Here is a 17,035-nt window from a genome sequence, read left to right on the forward strand (position 1 = left end):
ATCTGAGGAAATAGTGGCAGATTCTCTGGATTAGTAGTACCAATGTACTTGAATCTAAGATGGGGTGTTTTTCTCCAGTCAGCATGGGAGAAAAATCCCTTGTCTTAGATTCACCTACAAAGTGACCCAAAACAACTTCCTGTTTCTCCCCGACTCCACTTTCCCTCTGCAGCTTCTGCTCCCCCTCCTCCCCACTTACTGTCAGATGTAGCTTGGCTCTGGCTCAGGCTGGATTCCTTCCCAGGCACAGTGCACATGGACACTCTGTCCCCCTGCCCAGCTAGTCAGCAGCTTTGACACTGCTGCATGGCCTGGCAGGGTCTGAGCGTTCATGTGCTGTGTTTCAGGAGGGAACAGAACCCAAGCAGCATCTGACAGTAAGGGGTGGAGGGGAATGGGAAGAGGCAGAGATGGCAAAGAGCAGGTGGGGAGGGGCAAAGATTGTGGAGAGTTGGAGGGAGGGACAGAGGCTGTGGGGAGGGGGTACCAGTGGGAGAGGGAGGCAGGTAGGCTGCAGGAGGAAGAAGTCAGGTATGTTGAGGCCAAGGGGAGTCAACTGATTCCCTCACCACCACCTGACCCCCACCCCAGTCACAATTTTCCTGCTGTAGCAGTGGGAGGGGGATGAATGTATGTTGGGTTTAAGACAACCCTCTGATAATTAGATTCTATATCTGAAAAATTATAACAAATTTATAATTTTTTCCTGATATAGAATCTAATTATGGGGGGGTCATCTTAAATTCAGGGTTGACTTTGATTTGAGTAAATACAGTATATTAAGTCTGCAAAATATCACCCTTCTGGACTAAATCTTGAAATGTGCTATGTTCCTGATTCTTAACAAATTTCTGTAATGAGTATACATGCTTGTCTTAAGTAGAGACTATTTATGAATTTTTTTTAGTTTTTAAAATTTCATATTTTAGTTTCCAATTCCCTTTTCAGGTCTTTGATTACTGGGGGCCTAGCAAGAAACTTCTGGGTGACATGAATTTCTTGAAGGATCTGAAAGAATATGACAAAGATAATATTCCAGTAAGTGTTTATTCAGTGCTTTTTTAAATGATTACTTTGCTTCCAAAAAAGAAACATATAGGCTAATATACCAGGCAGCAAATTCACTCCTAGCTTCAGTGGAAATAATCTGAATGAGAAAGAAGTTGAATCGAAAGCTGGAAATCTCTTTGACCTGGGAGCTTTTATAAGAACGTGCGAAGCTTTAGTCCCTGATTCGATTTGGTGGAGATTTGTCCTGATTCAGTGGCCAAATCTCTGAATCCAAATCAAATCAGGAGACCCTCTAATTTCTCTGAATTGAATCGGAACTCTCCAATATTTGGAAAGATTTGGCAACTTGGATATAGACACAGCTTTTAAATGTTTTTTCTATGTACCTCAAGGTACCAGGCAGCTCATGAGCACTGCGATGCTGGGGTGCACGGAGCGTCCCACAGGAGTGCGGAGGGCTCCCCAGTGCATTCAGCAGCAGACCTGGAAGTGGACCAGAAGCACTTCCGGTCCACTTCTGGGTCCACCGGGGAGCACACTGGGCCCTCGCCCACCCCCATGCCCTCCTGGCTTGGTGACTGGTACCTCCTGGGTCTGGGGGGGGCACCCGGGATCCCCCTGTGGCCAATCGCTGAGCTGAGGGGATGTGGGGGGTCCCCACTGCATGTTTCCCAGTGGACCTGGAAGTGGACTGGAAGTACTTCTGGTTCACTTCTGGGTTCACTGCTGAGTACGTGGGAGGCCCCCCGTGCTCCTATGGGACGCTCCATCCACCCCAGCATCACAGCATTCACAGGCCATGTCTGGTACCTTGAGGTATGTAGAAAAAACATTTAAAGCTGTGTCTATGGCCGAGTTGCTGATTCTCTGAATCAGCATCAAATCTTTAGATTTGGTTTCGGGCAAATTGAATCAGGGACAGTGATCCGAATCAACAAGTAGAATCACTGTCCCCGGTTTGGGCTGAATCCAAATCGAATATGGCCCGTTTCACACGCCCATACAGGATAGCACATGGATAACATTGGCCAGGAGGGGAACATGGCCAGGGTAGATAGGAAATATGTTAATTCGTTCACCACTTTCAGTGGTTCACCAATGACAATCTGTCAGGATTTAGATCAGTCCCTCAGTGCAGGTCTAGAATCATAGAAAATTAGGGTTGGAAGGGACCTCAGGAGATCATTTAGTCCAGCCACCTGCTCAAAGCAGGATCATCGCAGCCAAGGCTTTGTCTATCCGGGTCTTAAAAACCTCCAAGGATGGAGATTCTACCATCTCTCTGGGTAACCTGTTCCAGTGTTTTACTACCCTCCTAGTAAGAGAGTTTTTCCTAATATCCAACCTAAATTTCCTTTTCTGCAACTTGAGTCCATTGTTCATTGTTCTGTCATGTCACCACTGAAAAGAGTCTAACTCCATCCTCTTTTGAACCCCGCCCCCCCCTTTCAGGTAGTCAAAGGCTACCATTAAATTCATAGATTCATAGATGTTAGGGTCAGAAGGGACCTCAATAGATCATCGAGTCCGACCCCCTGCATAGGCAGGAAAGAGTGCTGGGTCTAGACGACCCCAGCTGGATGCTTATCTAACCTCCTCTTGAAGACCCCCAGGGTAGGGGAGAGCACCACCTCCCTTGGGAGCCCGTTCCAGACCCTGGCCACTCGAACTGTGAAGAAGTTCTTCCTAATGTCCAGTCTAAATCTGCTCTCTGCTAGCTTGTGGCCATTGTTTCTTGTAACCCCCAGGGGCGCCTTGGTGAATAAAAACTCACCAATTCCCTTCTGTGCCCCCGTGATGAACTTATAGGCAGCCACAAGGTCGCCTCTCAACCTTCTCTTGTGGAGGCTGAAGAGGTCCAGGTGCCCCAGTCTCTCCTCATAGGGCTTGGTCTGAAAGCCCTTAACCATACGAGTGGCCCTTCTCTGGACCCTCTCCAGGTTATCCGCATCCATCTTGAAGTGCAGCGCCCAGAATTGCACGCAGTACTCCAACTGCGGTCTGACCAGCGCCCGATAGAGGGGAAGTATCACCTCCTTGGACCTATTCATCATGCATCTGCTGATGCACGATAAAGTGCCATTGGCTTTTCTGATGGCTTCGTCACACTGCCGGCTCATGTTCATCTTGGAGTCCACTAGGATTCCAAGATCCCTTTCCACTTCCGTGCCACCCAGCAGGTCGTTCCCTAGGCTGTAGGTATGCTGGACATTTTTCCTCCCTAGGTGCAGCACTTTGCATTTCTCCTTGTTGAACTGCATTCTGTTGTTTTCTGCCCACTTGTCCAACCTATCCAGGTCTGCCTGCAGCTGTTCCCTGCCCTCCGGCATGTCCACTTCTCCCCATAGCTTTGTGTCATCCGCAGACTTGGACAGAGTACACTTCACTCCCTCGTCCAAGTCACTGATGAAGACGTTAAAGAGTATCGGTCCAAGGACCGAGCCCTGCGGGACCCCACTGCCCACACCCTTCCAGGTCGAAACCGACCCATCCACCACGACTCTCTGGGTGCGACCCTCGAGCCAATTCGCCACCCACCGGACTGTGTAGTCATCCAAGTCACAGCCTCTTAACTTGTTCACCAGTATGGGGTGGGATACCATATCGAAGGCCTTCCTGAAGTCTAAGTATACGACATCCACCCCTCCTCCTGTGTCCAGGTGTTTTGTAACCTGGTCATAAAAAGAGACTAGATTAGTCAGGCACGATCTGCCTGCTACGGACCTGTGCTGGTTTCCCCTCAGCATAATTTGTCTTGCCGGGCTCTTGCAAATGTGAGCCTTGATAATTTTTTCAAAGATTTTGCCAAGGATGGAGGTGAGATTGACTGGCCTATAGTTGCCCGGGTCTTCCTCCCTCCCTTTCTTGAAGATGGGGACCACATTGGCCCTTTTCCAGTCCTCCGGGACTTGGCCCGTGCGCCACGAGCTTTCAAATATTCCCGCCAGTGGCTCTGCAATGATGTTGGCCAGTGCCTTCAGCATCCTCAGATGGAGCTCATCCGGGCTCCCTCTCATTCCCTCTCAGACTTCTCTTCTCTAGATTAAATTAGACCAGTTCCCTCAGCTTCTCCTCATAAGTCATGTACTCCAGGCCCCTAAACATTTCCGATGCCCTCTACTGCGATGCCCTCTACTGGACTGTCTCAAATTTGTCCGCATCCTTTCTGTAGTGGAGGGCCCAAAACTGGACACAGTACTTCAGATGTGGCCTCACCAGTGCAGAATAAAGGGAAATAATCACTTCCTTTGATCTGCTGGCAACACTCCTACCAATGCAGCCCAGCATGTCATTAACCTTCTTGGCAACAAGGGCACACTACCTGTTATTCAGATTATTGTCCACTGTAACCCCCAGGTCCTTTTCTGCAGACCTGCTGCGTAACCAGCCAGTTCCCAGCCTGTACCACTGCATGGGATTGTTCTGTCCTAAGTGCGGGACTTTGCACTTGTCCTGATTGATCCCCTTGAGATTTCTTTTGGTCCAATTGTCCAATTTGTCTAGGTCTCTCTGAATCCTAGGCCTACCCTTCAGCATATCTACTATTCCCCCCAACTTGGTTTCATCTGCAAACATGCTGAGAGTGCACTGCATCCCATCTTCCAGGTCAATCATCTTGTAGTCACTGCTGCCCAAGTTGCCATCCATTACTACATTCCCTGCCAATTCCTCCCTGTTTGTGAGCAACAGGTCAAGAAAAGCATGGCTGCTCCAGCACTTGCACTAAGAATTTGTCCCCAACACACTCTCAAAAACTTCCTGGATTGCCTGTGCACTGCTATATCGCCCTCCCAGCAGATGTCAGGGTGATTGAAGTCTCCCATGGAACCAGGATCCATGATCGGGAAACTTCTGCTAGCTGTTTGAAGAAAGCCTCATCCACCAATTCCTCCTTGTGTGGTCGTCTGTAGCAGACCCTCCCACCACAACATCACCCTTGTTGCTCTCCTCTTTGACTCTAACCCAGAGACTTTCAGCAGGCCTATCTCCAGTTTCATACTGGAGCTCTGAGCAGTCATACAGCTCTTTTACATAAAGTGCAACTCCTGCTCCTCTTCTCCCCTGCTTGTCCTTCCTGGACAATTTGTACCCATCCATGACAGTCATGTGAGCTTTCCCACCAAGTCTCTGTTAATCCAATCATGTCATAGCTCTGTGACTGTGCAAGGACTTCCAATTCTTCCTGCTTCTTTCCCAGGCTCTGTGCATTTGTGTACAGGCACCTGTAACTAGTCAATTGCCCTGATTTGTCAGGAAATATGAGAATACCTCCCCTGTTGTTCAATCCTGCTTGCTCTTCCTCCAGGTCACTGACTTCTCCACTTACCCTCAGGGCTTTCATGTCCATCCCCTGGCAAACCTAGTTTAAAGCCCTTTTCACTAGGTTAGTGAGCCTGTCTGCAAAGATGCTCTTTCCTCTCTTCATCAGTGGTGGAAGAAGGATCTGTGCTGTTGTCTGTCATCTGTTTGAATAAAAAGTCTCTCTCTGCGTGGGTTTAGCTATCCAGGAATGTGTAAGCAATAGGTCTTTTAAGAAAGCTAGGTTTTCCTAAATCAGACCAGTGAAGAAATGGTACAGAACTGGGCCCTTGATAAATAGCATTTTCATACGGCTGTCATGTTTTTTATCATCTAGGTGGCTGTCATGCAGAAGATTCGTTCTGACTATCTGACTAATCCTGAGTTTGATCCCCCTAAGGTGGCTAAAGCATCTTCAGCAGCTGAGGGTTTGTGTAAATGGATTATGGCAATGGAAGTCTATGACAGAATTGCAAAGGTATGGTTTTGATTCCAGCCCTGCAGACTTGCAGTGACCCCGCTGGAAACCACATACATATGAGGGGTGCAAATCTAGGTTTTGTATTATGATTGCAGTTAATCTGAAACTGAAAGGCTCTTTGTCAGAAACTAAATGAAGGTTGATTCATTTAAAATGTAAGAAGCCCAGAGTAAATTAATTCTGTGCAGATTGTTTATGAGAAAGCAGATACCTGTCAGATTTGATAGGGGCAAGGTGCAAATAACTTATAGACTGATATGCAGAACTTCGACTTCTATCTAAAACTGTAGTAGCAGTTACATATATAAAAGAGGCCATCTTAAATTGCATGGTCCAGACAGTCCATGCTTGTGAAGTGGTCAAGCTTTTAGAGGGCAGATCAAATGGAAAGCTGTGAGCGGCGATAGTTAATAAAATAGAACCTGCATCACGATCTATGTCCATTTTACTGAAGAAGCTTAAAAGAGTATGATTTGTATGCTTTTATTTCAAATGATGCAGCCTAAACTGCCATTTATAAATTGAAAATAATTTATAGTATACATGAAGCATTTTTTTTGCTTAGTGGAAGATATGTAGAAACCATGTTGTTCGAGGTTTTTTATGTAGATTTTTTAACATAGAGAAAGAAATTTAAAAAGCACACCCATTTCCGTTTACTGTAGTCATCATCTATTTCCCTGTGATATTTTTGGCATTAATAGTGCTATTGCTGTTGTCATAATCGATATTGGTTCCAAGTCTTTGGCAAGCATCACCATATTATGTTTGCTGCATCTGTAGCAGTTTTCTTTCTTAGGTGCATAAGTTTCAGAGCCTGGTTAATATTTATTTTCTTTATTCAAGTGAGATAAACTGAATATATATATTGGCTTAGAGAGGACAGTCAGCTAACACACTCAGTAAGGTGTAGTCCATTTACAATGTCAGGACCCACTTCTCTATTTATCATCATGGTATCTTCCCAGATATTAATGTTACAAAATCTTTTCCTTTATCCCCTTGGTATCCTGACCCAAAGTGTTATGTTAAATTACTGGTGCACATACATATGTATCAGCTAAAGTTTGAGAGGCAACGATTTTGTGATGTCTGTTATTGGACCAACTGCATAGTTGGGGGAGCTGCTAGACAAGCTTTCAGGCATCAAGGTCAGGCCATCTGATGAAGGACACTTGGGCTTCTTGAAGACATGGAAACACAAAACAAAACAGCACTTTACTTTAAACTTGGAGTACTCCTGCGCTGAGCCCAGCACATGCCCAGAAGAGGCATTCATTGCACCCAGCTTTCCCAATGTCTGTATAGATTTGGCAGTTTAGTGAGGCTTTTTTGGTACTTTTATCTAATAGCTGATTGAATCAGCGATTAGCTAAAAGTGCCAAAAAGCCATGTTGAAGCACCTGATCTATACAGATGCTGTGGAGCTGAGCCAAACTAATGTGCTGCTGCTTCCATTAAAGTGTGGTTTGTTTATTTTTCCTTATGTCTGCCAGCACCCTTGATGCCTATGCTTGTCCAATAGTTCTCTCAATTATAGTTGGTCTATTGATAAATATCACAAAAAATTCTTGCCTCTTGGACATTTCCTGGGCCATCATGGCAACAACAGTACTCCAGCCTTACTACAACAGGAAAGTTGTAATATACAGGTTTAATATTGGTGCATTAATTCTAATTGAATAGGTGGTTGCTCCTAAGAAAGCCCGTTTAGGAGAAGCGCAGCAGTCTTTAGCAGAGACTTTGGCACTATTAAATCAGAAGAGAGATGAGCTTACATCAGTGGAAAATCGTTTGGCAGCTTTGCAACAAACCTTTGAGGAAAAAACTGAAGAAAAGGCTCGTCTAGAATTCCAGGTGGATCTGTGCGCTAAGAAACTAGAAAGAGCAGAAAAGTTGATTGGAGGCCTTGGTGGAGAAAAATCAAGGTCAGCCACATACACAAATCCAAGTTCTGTTTTTCTGAGCCTTTAATTTTCTGCCCCCTCATTTGGAGGCTGTGATATTTCAGGTCCTTTGGAAATTTCCAAAGGGTTTACCTTTGTCATTTGAAAGGGACCCATCAAAACACTTGGAAAAAATCAGGAGGTTTTTATAGCAACAGTTAAGGGCATAAATGCAATGTTTTAATCCTCCCTTTGAATTTCACTCTTAACAAAGAGGGAGAATACAAGTTGACAATGTGTACTATTACTAATACTGTGCATGCAGAGGTTTTAACCTTCTTTTACTCTGTATTTTTGCTCTTAGATGGTGTAATGCTGCAAAAGATCTTCAAAATACCTATGATAATTTGACAGGAGATGTTCTGGTATCAGCTGGAGTAATAGCTTATCTGGGTGCTTTCACTGCTGGTTTCCGACAAGAGTGTACAAAAGATTGGAGCAAGTTGTGCAAGGTTAGAAAAGTTATCTTGGATTTAAATAGTGCTTTCATACCAGACATTTTCAAAATGCTTTAAAATCTGAAAGCCAAATCCAGAAATTTTCCTTTGTATGTTTTTTCCATATGTGCATTCCCTTGGAGTGTATATGTACCTCAGGCACTTGCATTTTAAGATGTTTTTCCCCAGCAGTACCCAAACCATGCATTTGTACCCTACCTTTCTATGTGCTGGATGCCAAAGATCCAGAGATATGTGCTTCCAGCACCTGAGCTCTTCTCTACCATCTTGGCTTGAGACTGAGATTCTGAATTCATTTTCTTTATCTTCTGTCTTTTCTTTTTTAAAACTTGAAAACACTTTTTCTTTCCTTTTCCGTATTTTTCCTCTGGTCTTTGTCATTCTCTTGGTGAATCATACGCTCCCCTGTCCTGTATCATGCAGCTTCTCCATGTGAGTGGGCACATCTACACGTGCTGTTAATGTGATGCAATAAATTCCAGCTCAGTTCATTGCTCCCAGGCACACCACTTGAACCTATGCCCAGAACCACAGCACGTTGAACTGGGTCAGAGCAGCCCTGGCTGCAGGGGGTCCAGGGCATCAGCCTGTCAGCTCAGGGCTGCTCCAACCTGGCTCAACATGCCATGGAGGGGCTGGCCGGAGCATGGGGGTGCTCCAGTGCTGGGCTAGCTAGCAGGCAGCCCCTGCACTGAAGCACCCTCATGCCCCAGCCAGCCCTGTCAGCATCTACATGTGCGTTGCGGTGCACTAAATAACACTGCCATAGGATAGTACTTGTGTTTACATGTACTAACCTACAGTGGCATTTATTAATTTGCTGTGGCCCAATAGGGCTACGTGTGTAGATACTGAGATTTTAAGCAACTCCACAGTAAACATCTAGCCAGGTTAAATTAACCTGCAAAGATTGAATCAATTCAGGCTCAGGCTTTTTTAATGTTTGTCCCTAGCCTTAGAGTGACAGAGAGTTCCAGTCTGTCTCTTACAGCACACTAATACCTTTACTCTTTGGGGAAATCCCATATCCTAAGGAAGTTCCATCTACAAATGATTGACTTTTGAGGCTAAAAAGGAAGGGGAAGTTCAGCTATGATTTGATGCCTCCTTTTTCTGGCTGGGGTGTACATACTGATGACCTGTAAGGTTTTCAGGGAACTTAAAGCTACTTAACAATGTCCTGAAGCAAAGTCCTATAAGCAGAACCTGCCAGTTACTCTTAAACTGTGTCAAGAGATGTTGTGTTCAGACCAGGATGGACAGAACTTCCAAAACAGTTTCATATCATAAAACAAGGGTGTAACTTCTCTCATGCAGGGAAGCAGTTCAACCTTGAGACTGGTGCGTGTCATTTATTTTACCTCTGTGGTACAGCTTGCAGGCTTTCAGAATACCCAAGTCAACAGCTTCAGCAGATATATCTCTCTGTCACAAATAAGGTGGAGTCAGGACTTAATCTTACAAGTGTTGTATTGAACTGGGGGTATCTACAAGTAAACTGGTTTGCTTTGTACATCAACAGGAAGTGCTGGTCCTTTTGCTCTGAGGGTGAAGTTCATCCTGGGCTCTTTATCTAATGCCTTCTTCACTGCAGGATATGGGAAGCTCTTGTGTGCCTTCTTAACTACACCTCTGATTCTGTGCGTACCATGAAAGTGAGACACAGTCAATTCTATTTGCAACAGTGATTTCTACACTAGCACTGTCTACCTGGATCTTACACCAGATCACATTTTATTATGAGATCACAAAAGTGAGAGCATACTGGCACTAATCAGAGCTCAGTCCTTCAGGGCCCAAGCAACATCAGTCTTTTCCATAAAACATCTCTGTCTTATGCAGATACGTGCAAGGCTTGTGCATGTCACTAAGCACTATGCCACTGTAGAGGTTTGCAGAGCAAATACTACCTTTGGTAAAGGAGTCTTTCAGATATTGCTTGTGCAAACCTTCGAGACCTGCCTCCAGGTATACTGGGCACTACTTCAGAGTTGTCCACAGTAGAATGTGCCTAAGACTAAGGACAAGAAATCAGATACCAGTAACTAGTGTTATTTAAAATAGTTGTTCGTATGCCTGTTCTACATCTTATCCTTCTTCACTCTTTGCACCTAGACTCTTACGCACCTATGAAACTCTGCCTTTGTGTCTCTGATGCAGTGTCTCTTATGCATTTTAATAAGCTAATATTTCATGATGAAGCAGTATTTTAATAAAAGATAAATATAGAATAGATTTTTTTTTTCTTGTAGGAGAAAAACATCCCTTGTTCTGAGAATTTCTCTTTGAGTAAAACCCTTGGTGACCCAATAAAAATCCGAGCCTGGAATATTGCTGGATTGCCAACAGACATGTTTTCTATAGATAACGGTGTGATTGTTGATAACTCCAGACGCTGGTAGGTAACAAAGAAGCTAATAATTTGCTAAAAGAACAGATTTCAGATAAAATGTCATTTTGCTTGTTTACTAGAAACAAGGAAACTAATACCTCAGGCATGTTGTGCATTCTCATCTCCCAGTCCTTTAAATGGAAATGGGGAGGGCTTAAAATCTTACAGTATTGGGACTAGTATTTGCAATTACTGACTTTTTTCCCTTATTGACTACAATTAGTTCTTCATTTTGAATTGTCATTGGTAGATCTTATAATGTTCTTAAACTTTCTTTTGAAACAGCTACTGTTAATTTTTAAATGTCTCTACTATATGCAGTGGCTTTTTATAGTAAATCAGTTGACTAATGAAACAGCCAAGAAAAGTCAAGTAGCTTCTCCTTTTAAACAGTTTTAGAAATGAATAGAAGCAAAAACTTCAGCGTTACCATTATGGCTACCAGGAAACCCATAAATCTTTAACATGTTTTAGAGATGTTTATTCTTGGGTGAAATCCACATCTGTACAGAAGGTCATGCCAAGGTCTTTGCCTTTTTACATCCAATTCAAGCTTTATTTTGCTGAGTTGGGTCCAACTTAAGCAGGGGGTGCACTGATGCACTTGCATCCTGCTTTGGTTCCTGCTCCACCCAAAGTTTTTAAAACCAACTTGGTAGTGGCAGCAGCATTTCTATTCAGGCAGCAGTGTTGGAGTCAATTGACTTCATGGCTCAATATAATCTACTTGATTCCTTCTAAAATCTTCATTCTGCAGGTGTTAACAACCCTCTCTCCTTTTAAATGGTCTTAATGTTTAGCTGCATTGCTGCTGTCTGGTAGCTGCTCCTAGTAATGGTGACTCCTGTTTCACAGCCCTGCAGACAGTTTTTAACTCTAAAAATATTAACTAAGATATGGAAATAACTTTCAGTGAAGCATTGGATGCCCTGTCAAGATACTCAAGAAGGCTAGATTTTGTTTTACGAATCTGAAAAAGAGATGTCCATTTAATTCTAATGATTGCAGGACTAATGAAATAATATATTTTGATTTTTTTTTCCTTGCTTGCGGGTGGGGGGCAGTTATACATAATATGTGGTGTGACAGATTAATTAATATACATTCCAATATACAGTAAAAGCTGTGTTATTCAGCACTTTACCATCCGGAATGCTCCATTAACCGGCATCCGTTGTTTACGGCAGTGAATTGATGCAGCAAAAGCAAAACCGGAAGTCCCACCGTGGCACTTTTGGTTTCATTAAGTCCCACTTCTTCCTTGAGGACCACAGCCCAGGGCAAGCAGCCTGCACAGGGCCTCCCTCCCTGTCCCCTGGCATACTGACACCAGGGAGTGAAAGCCCTGGTGCACCAGCAGACGCCTCCAACCCGCTGAAAAGAAGCTCTCAAATAACCAACATATTTGATTAACCAGCACCCCTATTCCCCATGGATGCTGGATAACAGAGCTTTTACTGTATTTATATTTGTTTTTGCTCCAATCTTAAGTTAAGCAATATAACCCTAGACCACTACTTTATTATTAAAGGTTCTAGTATCTTTTTAACTTGATAAAAATATGCATTGTGTTATACGTGATGATGCACCACACCATCTGCATCCCCCTTTTCAAAATCCTAGGTCTGCCTATTTCCTTTTGCATAGAATGTCATTAAATATGAATAACAAATTACAATCTGCATTAATAATGTTCTGTTACTAATTCTGGTTTGGAAACTATTACCCACTGGAAGAAGGCACTTAGCTTACTATTTATGATCCCTTCTGAGAGATGCTATTAGGGGGAAACTTAATATATCTGACAACTTTTGTGCTTTCTTCCAAAAAAGTATGGAATGTAACCTCAGCTAATGCAGTGGGTAAAGATCCATTGAATAGGACCACCCTCCCAGACCCTGTGAGATACTAGTTCTGTTAGTTTCAAATTACTGGCAATTCTTGTTTAAAATAGAGTCAAATATTGTGAAAATGAACATAAAACAATTTTATCCAATGAGAATTCTCATGGGAAAATGGGCATTGTCTGGTCTTAAATATGAAATTATCGTATTAGAAGCTCAAATTATCATATTTTCTGAAAAACAATTGTATACTGAAAAAAACACTATGCAAGCAAGTATGCAAATAAGCCTCCTTCTTATTTACTTTACATTGCTCACTCTTAAGTTTCCAATGAGTGAGTGAAAACTGGATCATCAAAGTTTGAAGCATTTTATTTCAAGGCAAGCAGTCATAAGAAAGTGCTGACAGTGAAGCTGAAAATTGATTAAGGCTCCCTGAGAGTGACTTGGGTTTTGCATATGCTGCATCAATTAACTGCCTCAAAAATCATCATACATTTTGAACACTTTTAATATCATACAAGGGTTGAAATTGTCATGCAAATACTATGATTATTGTACACCTACCTGGCAATGCTGAGAGAGGCTGGAAAAAAGTTCTGGACTCTAGTCTACATTCAGAAAAGATTATGAACATATTTTCCCTGGATTTTAAATTATTTCAGATATGACTGTAATATTCACTGGACATTCATCCTTTTAAACACATGCTTTTAGAGCATGTCTTACTTTTTTTCTAGCTAGTCCAAGGTAAAAATAATTGCAGACTTAAAAGGCATTTGTACTCAAAGATACTGAACAGAATTTTTGTCCTGTACATTCTAGGCCGTTAATGATTGATCCACAGGGTCAAGCAAATAAATGGATAAAGAACTTTGAGAAAGAAAACCAGCTGAGTGTTATTAAGCTCACAGATACAGACTACATGAGAACTTTGGAGAACTGCATTCAGTTTGGAACTCCGCTTCTGCTAGAAAATGTTGGAGAAGAACTAGATCCATCACTCGAACCCCTGCTGCTTAGACAAACTTTTAAACAAGGTACAAGAACTTTAGTTATGAGTCCCAATGTATGCATCTTTAATGCTCCTCTGTTGACATATTGTAACAGCTAATATATATTTTTTACTTTCTTTACTATCACTGCCTGTGAACAGAGGAAGGTAATTTGATAATAGCCTTTTAAATTTTGATTTTGATGTTTTATTTTTAAAGCTCATTAATATCACTTTATAGATTTTTTTTTCTTGCAATTCGCATCATACAGAAGTGGTAGATTTAAATGCAGGAGGCTTGACTCCATACAGGTAAGACTCCTATTGACATTGATTATCTTCTTTTCCCCAAAGTATAGAAGACTGCAAAACATCTTTAAAGCATGTTTTAACTTAATAATCACTAATATTTATTGCACTGATTTTTTGCAAAAGCTTGGAAAAATTGCAGCTTTTTCAAAGGATGCAGTTTTTTATGTAAATGTCCTCATAAAGTCAGAAGATGGCAATTATGAAGAACAGGCCCAGATTTGAGGCTGAATTTCACTTGCCTTTTCCTTCTGGAGAGGTTGGGAAAAGATGTAAATAAAGCAAACAAACTGGGCAGTAATACATTTTTGATCCCCCTCCCATCATTCTACTTCCTTTCCTATTTGTTTTTTCCCTTTCCAGTTAAAAAATAAAAAAGGTGAAAAGTCAATAAGATAGTGGAAATAGGGCAGAACATGAACATGTTCTCTTTTTTAAAAAGAGAACATGTTTTAAAAAAGAAATGTTTTCATATTTAAATAACAGTATTTGTTTTATACTGAAACATGTCATGAAGGGAAGTATGAATTCTCAGCCATCTTTCCCAGGGTGCACCTGGAAAATCTGCATAAAACACTTACGATTTTGAACTGTATACATGGGCGGATAAAAACCTGATGACATTCAATACTGAAAAATGCAAGGTACTCCACCTTGCAAGGGGCAGGGGGAAACCCGCATCACGCTTATAGGCTTGGCAGTGCTACGCTTGCTAGCACCACAGTCAAAAGGGACTTGAGGGTCATGATTAACCACAAGATGACCGTTTTCCTGCTGTACTCGGCCTTGGTGAGGCCACAGCTGGAGTACTGCACCTAGTTCTGGGCTCCACAATTTAAAAAGGATGTGGAAAAGCTTGAGTTTGTCCAGAGGAGAGCCATGTGCATGATCAGAGGGCAAGAGAACAGGCTTTATGTTGAGAGGCTGTCATGGGACTCTTCAGCCTAGAAAAGCATAGGCTCAGGGGTGACTTAGTGGCTGCCTGTAAGCATATGGGGAGTGTAAATCAGGATCTGAGGGAACGCCTGTTCACCAGAGCGCCCCAAGGGATGACAAGGTCAAACGGTCACAAACTCCTCCATGACCATTTTAGGCTGGACATAAGGAAAAACTTCTTTACTGTCCGAGACCCCCAAGGCCTGGAATAGACTCCCTCCAGAGGTGGTGCAAGCACCTACTCTGGACTCTTTTAAGAAACATTTGGACACCTGTCTTGCTGGGATCCTTTGACCTGCCCCGGGGGGAGGGGGCTGGACTCGACGATCTTCCAAGGTCCCTTCCAGCCTTTCATAATGTCTGTGAAATCTATGAAATCTCCTAGGGTGCACCTGGAAAATCCCAAATACACTGTAGAGTTTTACAACTGCATAAAGCACTTATGATTTTGAACTGTATACACAAAACCTGCAGCAGTAGACTCCATACAGTCTGCTGCCATGACAGGTTGCTGTGAACTTGTTTCTCTAGTAAGATACCTGGTGTTGGAGATAAGGATGCAGAACCTTCCTCTGGAGAAGAGGACTGTCAGAAATTTTCTTTAGGGAGGCTCTAGTCCAGTGCGGACATACCTTTGGTAGGTGTGCCACAAATTGCTGGGGCCCTGCGAGGCTTTGGACAGAGCTTTGGATCTGGAGAAGCTTTGGAGGCTTTGGGGTCTGAAGGAGCACATCTGGGGCGAAGTGCTGGCCTTGTTAGGCTTCCCGAAGCAGTTCGGAGCCGCCTCCGAGATACGGCCATAGGGTATAATGGGGAAACAATAAAATATCTATAACTTTGTTGTTTTTTGTCTGTTTTGGATTACATTTTCAGGGGTGGTAGACTCTGCAGAGAGGATGAAGCCTGCCAAGTTTCAAGAAGGTTGGTGCAGGGGCTTGGGGGGAACTGCCTCTCAAGCTGCAGACAAGCAAAACTCGTGCCATGGGTGCTTGTGGGACTGACTTTCTTTGTCTTGGGGCAGGGGAGACACTACTGCAGGCCTTGCTGCTACACTGCTGTGTTACCAGCTACCAGTTAATCAATCATGATTCACTCAGGGACCAGGGACTCAGGGACCAGCTCAATACACAGGACCTAGCTACTACATAACGACTTAATGAGCAACAATTAACACCTACAAAACCAGGCTAAGGAGAGGAAAGAATCAATACAGGCAATCAACTGCCCCAAGACAGACACTGCCTTGGCACCAGTTTTGTCTGTCAGCAGCTAGGCGTGCAGGGCCCCAGAGCCCCCCTGCACCAACCCCCTCCACAGCTGGCAGGTATCATACTGGGGTCAGCATCCCTGCAGCCGTCACCCTGCTGCACCTTAACACACGCAGTGTCACCCATGGCACTAGTTTTGCTTGTCCGCAGCTTGAGGAGCAGTTCCCCCTAAACCCCTGCACCTATCTTCTTGAAACTTGGCAGGCTTTGTGGCCTCAGTAAGAGCTACCACCCTGCAGTTTTGACACCCCTGTGTTGTAACACAGCTGTGACAGGAGTTTGGCTTTCAAGAATTTGGGGTACAGTTTCCCCCAAACCCCTGCATTAATCTTCTTGAAACTTGGCAGGCTTCATGCTCTCAGCAGAGGCTACCATCCCTGCAAGTTTCATCCAAGTCATACAAAAAACAACAAAGTTATAGATATTTCATTGATTCCCCATTATACCCTATGGCCAGATCTCCAAGGTGGCTCTGAAGCTTCGGAGCCGCTTCGGCCGGATCGAGGCGGAAACCCAGTCCGGAGATCCGGATCGGATCGCGGCCATCCAAAGCAGCTGGATCCGAAGCCGGATTGGATCGCTGCTGACTCGCACAGGCCTAGTGTTTATTCCCCCACTCCCACTGGGGGACTGTAGTTGAGGTCTGCCTGAACCGGGTGTAGCGGCCCATCAGGCATTTGCCCCTCTCCCCACTCCAGCAGCAGGGGTCGGGGCATGGCCAGAACTGACCGCCGTGGCACCAGCATCCACCTACCTCACCACAGCTGCAGTGCTGGGGCTGTGGGCTGAGTTGGGCCAGTCTGCAGGTGCTGTTGAAGGTGGACGCACAGGGGCCGGCCCAGGCTGCAGGGCACGGGCAGCAGCTGGCTCAGCAGTGGACTGCCCAGGCTGGCTCAGAGACGCCAGCAGGCCCAGAGCCTAGCAGCCACCCACCACAGGGGCTTGCAGCCCCTGCCACACACCCTGTCTTGTGTAGCACTTGCCAGCTGCAGTCACACCACAGGCTGTGCACTGGCCAGGGCCAGTGGGGCTCTTCTGCCTCCCTCACCTCCAGCTGCCACCACTGCTGCCACGTGGCTCTGGGTGGGCAGGTGGAA

At 44.2% G+C, this 17,035-nt stretch overlaps 1 protein-coding gene across 1 annotated transcript in view; it reads left to right on the plus strand.

The window, feature by feature from the left end:
• The window catches only part of DNAH12 (dynein axonemal heavy chain 12), a 152,807-nt gene that overhangs the window by 97,481 nt on the left and 38,291 nt on the right, over window positions 1-17,035 (plus strand). Inside the window, exons 50-55 of the mRNA XM_014596590.3 lie at window positions 949-1,038; window positions 5,648-5,788; window positions 7,478-7,719; window positions 8,042-8,189; window positions 10,448-10,593; window positions 13,257-13,471. Coding sequence (XP_014452076.1) covers window positions 949-1,038; window positions 5,648-5,788; window positions 7,478-7,719; window positions 8,042-8,189; window positions 10,448-10,593; window positions 13,257-13,471 — 982 coding nt within the window. The remainder of the gene's footprint in view (window positions 1-948; window positions 1,039-5,647; window positions 5,789-7,477; window positions 7,720-8,041; window positions 8,190-10,447; window positions 10,594-13,256; window positions 13,472-17,035) is intronic.

The sequence above is a fragment of the Alligator mississippiensis genome, chromosome 12, assembly GCF_030867095.1.
Source record: "Alligator mississippiensis isolate rAllMis1 chromosome 12, rAllMis1, whole genome shotgun sequence".
Lineage (NCBI taxonomy): Eukaryota > Metazoa > Chordata > Crocodylia > Alligatoridae > Alligator > Alligator mississippiensis.